At 41.9% G+C, this 7,500-nt stretch overlaps 2 protein-coding genes across 4 annotated transcripts in view; both read left to right on the forward strand.

Annotated features, from left to right (window-relative positions):
• The window catches only part of LOC138018526 (KH homology domain-containing protein 4-like), a 33,492-nt gene extending 29,269 nt beyond the window's left edge, over window positions 1-4,223 (forward strand). Inside the window, exons 19-21 of the mRNA XM_068865179.1 lie at window positions 1-20; window positions 970-1,168; window positions 1,816-4,223. The exon at window positions 1-20 is cut by the window's left edge and continues 37 nt beyond it. Of these exons, the coding sequence (XP_068721280.1) occupies window positions 1-20; window positions 970-1,168; window positions 1,816-2,054 (458 nt within the window). The 3' untranslated portion in view covers window positions 2,055-4,223. The remainder of the gene's footprint in view (window positions 21-969; window positions 1,169-1,815) is intronic.
• A 2,242-nt stretch (window positions 4,224-6,465) lies between these two features.
• Window positions 6,466-7,500, forward strand: part of LOC138018560 (WD repeat-containing protein 41-like) — a 43,931-nt gene continuing 42,896 nt past the window's right edge. The window contains exons 1-2 of one of the 3 annotated variants that reach the window (XM_068865261.1): window positions 6,466-6,672; window positions 7,179-7,354. In XM_068865261.1, the coding sequence (XP_068721362.1) occupies window positions 7,187-7,354 (168 nt within the window). In that variant the 5' untranslated portion in view covers window positions 6,466-6,672; window positions 7,179-7,186. Of the gene's footprint in view, window positions 6,673-7,001; window positions 7,355-7,500 lie in introns of those variants that run through there. The other 2 variants (XM_068865253.1, XM_068865244.1) reach the window with 2 other exon arrangements.

Raw genomic sequence — 7,500 nt, forward strand, 5'->3', positions numbered from 1 at the left:
CCAGCAGCTTACGCCATCAGGTGCTGAGGGCTTCCTTTCTTATTTCCAGGAATACTAAATGTCCTTGATTTAGTCGTGAAATAGCGGGCTATGGATTTTTATATGCGGTTTATATATATTATATTGCAGATTGTTTTAATTATTCCTTCCTTCCTCATCCGTTATCGGTTCAAGAAGCGATTTTGCGTGGGATTTAATTTCTAGATGTACAAGTAAACGAGCAATTATATTGCTATCTGTGTCGGCCAAGTAGCCTTTATTTTTATCTACGGGAATTTAGATTCGATTTGCCGACTATTCCACTTTGGCAGTGTCCAAACCTCTGCTCCTGAAAACAATCACGCTAGAAACTCGCAAAAAGTAAACTCTTTCAGCACACCGCGGGACTCTCGTGTCTTTTCCATTCTCTAGTTCAATTGTGCCCATATAAGTCTGGTTTTCACAAGCGACGCAAGCACATGCGCAAACATAAATGCAAGCACAAGAGGGCTTATTTCACCGTGAAAACGGGCCTGACGCAAGCCGAAGCGCAAGGATCAAAATGTTTCCTTTTCCTTGTGTTTGCGTTTATGCTTGCGTTGAGTGAAAACGGGACGTAAGGCAAGGACAACACAAGCAATGATGTTCGTTCAATGAAAAAGACCCGTTCCAGACTCCACTCGCCGCGCTGCGTTGTAAGAGAGAACATGGAACTAGTGAATCTTTGTCTCTGCGTCGTGCGCTAGTGAAAACGAGGCTTTATTGACCAAAGGAGTATGTGTAACAACCCCCCCCCCCCCCCCCTTCATGTTGAAAGAACATTCTGTATCGGCCTCTTTGGTTCCGTTAAGATGAAAAATAGTGGTTAGAATTTGCCTCGTTTCACTTGCTATTGCTCTTTTCCGCCCTAAATGAGGTGAACAGTTTGAGTTTTTGCTAACATGTCTGTTCTTTCTTTCCTTTGCCTGCTGATTGATGCCTTTCTTCTAGGAGTCGTCCATCTTAAATCCTACCCTAGGTCAGGAAGGTTCACAGCAAGAAAGAGAAAGGCCGCACAGAGATGGTATGCCCCCACCGTCTGCATTGCCACCTGCTAGACTCAGAGCTAAAGAACCTGAGTTTGCTGCTCCTCTGCCTCCAATAGACTTTATGCCTCCGCCAATGGCTCCAATCCGCATTCGACCTCCAGGTATGATCGTTAATTTGTGCTTTAGTTTTGTCAGTTGGTCCACTCGGGCCACAATCCTGGCCAAAAAGCTCTTAAGAAGCCATTTACAGCACATGTAAAATGTCCTCACTTTCATTACGGCATGATATTGGAAGAAAATATCGAAGAGACGTTCAACCTCCTCACCTCTCCTTCCACGTGTTTATATGTGGAACCTAAAGACAACCGCTGTTAATAGAATCATGGTCTTGTCTTAAGGGAATGAACTTCATCTCTAACCCACCCCAGAGCGCCTGGTCTTCTCTGTAGATTGTGTTAAGCAACTCGACTTACACTATTCTGTCCAGCTTGTTATGGCTAAAAAGTTCTACGCTAATTTCTAAGATGCGGAGTTAACCCTGGAATTTACGGATGGTCTATAGTCAGCCTGTTATTTCGTCGATACATTACATTAAGAAGTGGGCACTCTCAGAAAACACTATTCCACACTAGGGCATTTCCCCTGTTCAAGTTTAAGATTATCTGTACTAATTTGACTTTTGTTCTCTTTTCATGTGAATCCTGTGGACTCTGTGATGATGGTAACTTTTAAACGCTTGTGTTTTGGCCTATTTTGTCTCTTCCCTGTTATTTTGTATCGTTTTGGTGTGCCTTCTTTATAACAACAGGGAAACGAGAGGCTCCTGCAGTGTCCCAAGAACAAGCTGCCAAAAAGAAGTCGAAAACGGAAGATAACGTGGCGTTGAAATCCTCGAGTGTAGCGTCGTTAGTAGCGTATGGTGAGGATGATTCGTCCGATGAGGAAGGAAGCACTTCTCCTGAAGATAAGCAGTCGCCCTCTCCAAACAGAGATAGCAGCGACAGTCAGCTTGCAGGGAGGCTGCCATTTTGGGCTGTCAGGCGATAGGAATAGAGTAGCTTGCAGTGTAGGAGTTTCTTGTTGACAATTCTCTTTACTTTTTCCGTCGGACAAGTAGTAGGTCTTACCGTCAGGAAATCTTTGGAATCTATTATGGTTAATGGGTCAGTCAGTTAGGGAGCCAGTAAGACGATATGATAGAGCTTTGAACAGACAGACAGATAGTTGGTCATTGACTTGCGCCGTGCTTCGGTTCGCTGCGTGAGCCACGCACTCACTCTCCCCCTTTTTTTTAATTCTTCTTCCACCCATCTCTTTGGAATTAATAACTCGGGAACGTATCGTAGTTGTCCGTGATTTCTGGGCCCTCCTCCAGTGACTTGGACAAGCACTAGTTGTAGTAATTGTCGTTTGTTTCCTTCACCCCATTCATGTCTTCTCTAGTGTGGGTAGAAGAGGGACCATGGGAACGAGATTGTTGTTAAAGTCTTGTTTATTGAATCCGACCCAATGACACAGAAGGCAATAACTTTTTTATGTAATCTTTATTCTTTTGGTCTTGACGTTTTGTCTTGTGGTGTGGTTTTGTTATTATGTGGTGACCGTAAGGTTTTGTCGTTTAATCGATACGTGTTGTGTTTTCATCATGATGTGTGTAGAGGTCTTCTTTTGACGCGCTGTGACGTCAAGTTTCTCCCTTTGCGATTATAAGCACAGCACGTCAAAAGAAGACCTCAACTCATCATGATGGAAACACCACACGTAACCGTCAAACCTCGTCACATAAAGCCTCACTACACTTGCCACAGTACATCAAGACAAAACTTCAAGAGCACAAGAATAAAGATTACATGAGAAAGTTATGGCTTTCAATACAGTGATGTGCGGTACCGTACTGTTTCGTTCAGATCATTCCCTCCAAAATGGCTATCGAACTTGGCTTCGCCTTTTTATCAACTCTGTTTTCTTCACCCACATACGCATTTGTTGTAAGGAAATCGCATGATTTTTTTTTCCATTGGTTCGGTTTTTGAAATCCACTATCTGAAAAAAAGCTAGTTTACTTGAAGGTGGTGGCCATTGTAAAAGAATGTCCAAGTTTGGGTTGGGGGGGGGGGGGGAGGGGGTGGGCGGAGATTTTGTTTCTTCCCATGTTCGGAGTCGGGAAGTGTCTCAGCGATGGTCTTAGCTAACGTGGTAAGGAAGTTGAAAAGGTATCAATCTTAGGAAATTCATTTGACAAATGTCCTACCCACCAAGGGCTAAGGATAGTTACAAAGCGGATTCTATATTCGTATTCCCACTCGAGATCGATCTTGCAAAGGTAGGGCGGGAACTTGTTTTGGGAAGCCTGATTCACTTGTTAGAAAAGACGGCATCCTTGTTTTACAGATGCCACTCTTAGGGCCGATTTACACGGTACAATTTTGTCGCACGCGACAACGGCTTACGACAGGCCCACGACATGATTTACGATTGTTGTGTACGTCAGGAGAATGTCGTAGCATTTTAAAACATGTTTTAAAACGCTGCGACAATCGTAAAGTCATGTCGTAGGCCTGTCGTGAGCTTGTCGCATGCGACAAAATCGTCTCGTGTAAATCGGCCCTTACACGTGGTTCTAAAATATTTTTGTTGCCTTTATCGAATTTTGTAACTGTGAATGAGCATGAATTTTATCCACAGGAAATGATTATGAATAAATCAATCGATGTGTTCAGGTTTATTTTGTTGGCGATGTTGAACACTTTCCTTGTGGCACGGTTACTTATGTGGTCATATTTATTCTGCGTTTGGAGGTCTAAAGTTGAGTGGATAATAATAATAATAATAATAATAATAATAATACGTAAGTGGGATTGGAGTTTCACGAAACGTAAACACAAGTAGATCTTAAAGGAGAGCGTGTCTCTGGGACCAAGGGACCTACTCTTAGGGTGCGTTCGAGTGACCGTATTCTGGAATAGGAATACATGGAGTAGAAGTTTTGTACGGGTCCGCAAATGATACCAGGACCGCAAATGATTCCCATTTATAGGGTTCCAGAAACAGGCCCCTGGTCACAATCAGTTAAGAATTCCTTCCAAGTTAGTTTTTGATGATTAAACGTGGAAAATTCAAAACAGCGTGCTACGAAACAAAATTCAGTCTTTCTGGAAACTTATAATGAGGCAGAAACCCGTTGTGAGCCGTAATTTAAAGTGATTTTAATAAAAATGAATAAAAAGAAGCGCTCCTAACATTAATTCCCTATTCAGACCATTCCATGCCATTCCTTACCTTTTTTTCGGACCCGTACAGTTTGAAATGCTCCGTTTTTAAGATTATCAAACACCTGCTAAAATGCTATTTTAACCATACCTTTATTATTCTTGTTGCCTCAAAACGCCAGACATACGTTTTAAATCATGACTCCACGTATTCCAATTCCGGAATAGGGTCAATCGAACACACCCTTAGTGTGTGGAGGGGAGAGGCAGACGCAATGTAAGAGTGAAAAAATGTGTAAGATTTATGGGTTTGATTGGATTGGGACTTGAATATGTTACAGTAAGATCTCTTACAGATTCGTTCCGTTTCCTTTCTCTTTTTTCTATGCACCACGAAATTGACACGCGCAAGGGCCTTTGGAAAGGAGGGAGAATATTTCCTTTCTTCCCTTTATGCACCGGGAAGTCGCTGAATTCTTTTAGACTCTGTACGGATAATAAAGGGTGACAGGGTATGAATATATATTTCTCGTCTGCGTGTTTTGCGCAGGTTTCTCGGGACAACGGAAGCAGCGTTCCTTTCCGTCAGAATGCCGCTCTGAGATATGTTGGGTCAACTCTATTAAGTATTAATAAAGAGCTTCGGTTTTGATTCGAGAGGTTCTTGAATCTTTTTCTTCAGTCTCAGATACTGGTGCCAATGGTTACTTAAGTGCATGTTTTCCTTTCGTTTTACGGTGTTGCCGTTGCCAAACTGCCTTTTGGTTTCGCGGTGCCGTTATTGTGCATAGCCACTGTTGAACTCAAATTTCGAAGTTCGGATGTATCTTTTGATCCATTAAATTCAAAGAGTGATTCTAACCGGAATTATACTTCATGGCAAGGATTTGGGAAATCATTTCAGAGCAGGGTATCTTGGATGGCACCGAATGGCTAAAATAGGCCCAATATTTGGCCTTTTTAAGATCAGAACATTCTGTGTCGCGCATTTAGGGAATAAAACATTCTTTCTGTTAATCAAATATAGCCAATAGGCTCTGGTCAATACATTGATAACAACGGTGATGACTACGATATTTCAGTTTGACAAATAACTGATTATTTCAGATGGTAAAATACCACCTGATTTATGATTGAGACAGAAAAAAATGCGATGTGATGTGTGATTTAAAGGAGTAATATCAAAACGATTTTATAATCGCGGAAAATTTTCATAACGGACCTAGTGTTTGATTTCTGGCGTAGAGATCATGGATTCAATGGGTAAACCCATCGACGATACCAAGAAAATTGGCAGAAAATCCTGAAAAGACCTTGGGAACGGTTAAGTGTAAAGTATGCGCAAGTGAACTGTTATGCCCAGAACAGTACTTAGAACACTCTCCACTCTCCTCACAAATGGCTTGGTGACGAAACTAACAGAACAGTATATACACATTCTCGGACAGTCGGGACAGGACGAAAAAATACGGGTAAAATTGAACTGACAGAACAACATCTTCCATGGTTTATAAAGATCAATGATGGTGATAAATGGCGGGTTGGATATAGGCAATATCCACTGTTACATGCATTCTTTATAATTCTAATAATATACCTGGAAAATTTTATTTTATTGGCCAAGAAAAACGCAGTTTCCTGGTAACAGTGCAGAAAAGAGGTAACAAACCAAGCATTCTGGTTTGTCAATGATCAAAGAAAGTCTCAGATGGCGAATCAAATGCAAGCCCCAGTGGGACAATTTTTGCTTGAAACGTGTGCGTCGTAACCACGCGGCGGCCATGTTGAGTCCCGAGCGATTGAAAACTTTTGTTTTGCCCCACCGAAACTCGTTCCCGGTTCGGGGTACAAAATCTGTTGGCTATAGCCAATGGACCATTTACAAGTTGCTGTTTGTCTCGGTTTTGAAGTGTCTTGGTGCTCAACTATTGTGAGGGAAATGAGTTCGATTTGCATAAGAATACACAACTCATTTCCATTGAATGGTTGTGCAACGGGACTCGCTTTGAAACTGAGGCATGCAGCAACTCGGAAATAGGCCATTTGGCCGCCGCGAGCTGCCGCCACGCGAACAAGGCCTATTGTCAAGTATCATTTTACTATTAGGGGACCTATTAGGGACTGTTGGGACCGTCAGTACCGTCAGTTTAATCACCTGCTGACCAAGACGCCCGAGGACTCTGGGTACGAGAAATGCGAACTGTTCACTATGACTCAAAAACGTCACCGTCACGTGCTTATTGCTCCCTAATGGCAATAGATGACAGCACGATTAAGATGAAGGAAGATCACCTTACGTCTCAATTGTCAAACTTTCCTGTATGTTGAGTTTCAAGGACTTTAAGAGCGGGCAACCCTAAACTGAACACAGGTTTCTGTTTGTCACCTGTCGGATAGAAGAGTTATTGCCAACGTTTCCTGGCACTTGGCTTAAAACTGATCGCCCAATGAAAAAGGTAGCAACTGCCTTCTGTAAATCTCGCGATATACCATTGTTGATTAATCAGGCTAAAAAAGGAATCAAGTAAGAAGTACTGAACCAAAAAACCGTGTCCGATGAATTCTCTTGTAGGATTACTAATCTGTTCTACAGGTAAAAGCTAGTGACTAAAACAAAAGATCCTTTGCGGCTCTGGGTGGACGTCAACGATATCTTCTCTATATCGAGTTCTTCATGCACTTTAATTAAGGAAGCAAACGTGACTCAATGAACTTTGCCTCAGTTTTGCACGCGCTTGTCAGAGACTAAGTACTGACGTCATCTTCGAAAGGTATTTCTGAAGGCACTGTATACATGTAAATACTCTCTTAATAATTAGGTTAGTGTAGCACTTCGTTAATTCATGATTCGTGTATCGAGATTTTAATTTAAGTCAGAGAACAGACATTATTTGTTGATCAAATATTCGTTTCGCACTTGTGATTTTGGATGTCTATGCCGTAGTTTATTTTGATGTCAAAGGCACAGGAATGTATGCAGCTCATATTCTAGCCGAAGGAAATTTGCGCAAACACGATGAGTTCCATGACATGGGAACCTCAGAAGTGAACGTGGAGTCCTTTGGAGAAGGTAGTGAAAAGTTGGATTCTTTAAACACCAAGAACAAAGGAAGATACCCTTGCTATCAGGAACAAGAGGTAACCAAACAAGTTATTTGAGTTACCAATGCTAACGATATTTCCAAGTTCTCTTTATTTTCTTTACTTGTTGGTTATTCTGTCTCCGGTCCTCCCTAACATGTTTAAATGTTTTCTGCCGTTGTCTCAACTTGTTGTTAAATGTT

This window comes from Montipora capricornis, chromosome 2 (genome assembly GCF_036669925.1).
Source record: "Montipora capricornis isolate CH-2021 chromosome 2, ASM3666992v2, whole genome shotgun sequence".
In the NCBI taxonomy this organism is placed as follows: Eukaryota; Metazoa; Cnidaria; class Anthozoa; order Scleractinia; family Acroporidae; genus Montipora; species Montipora capricornis.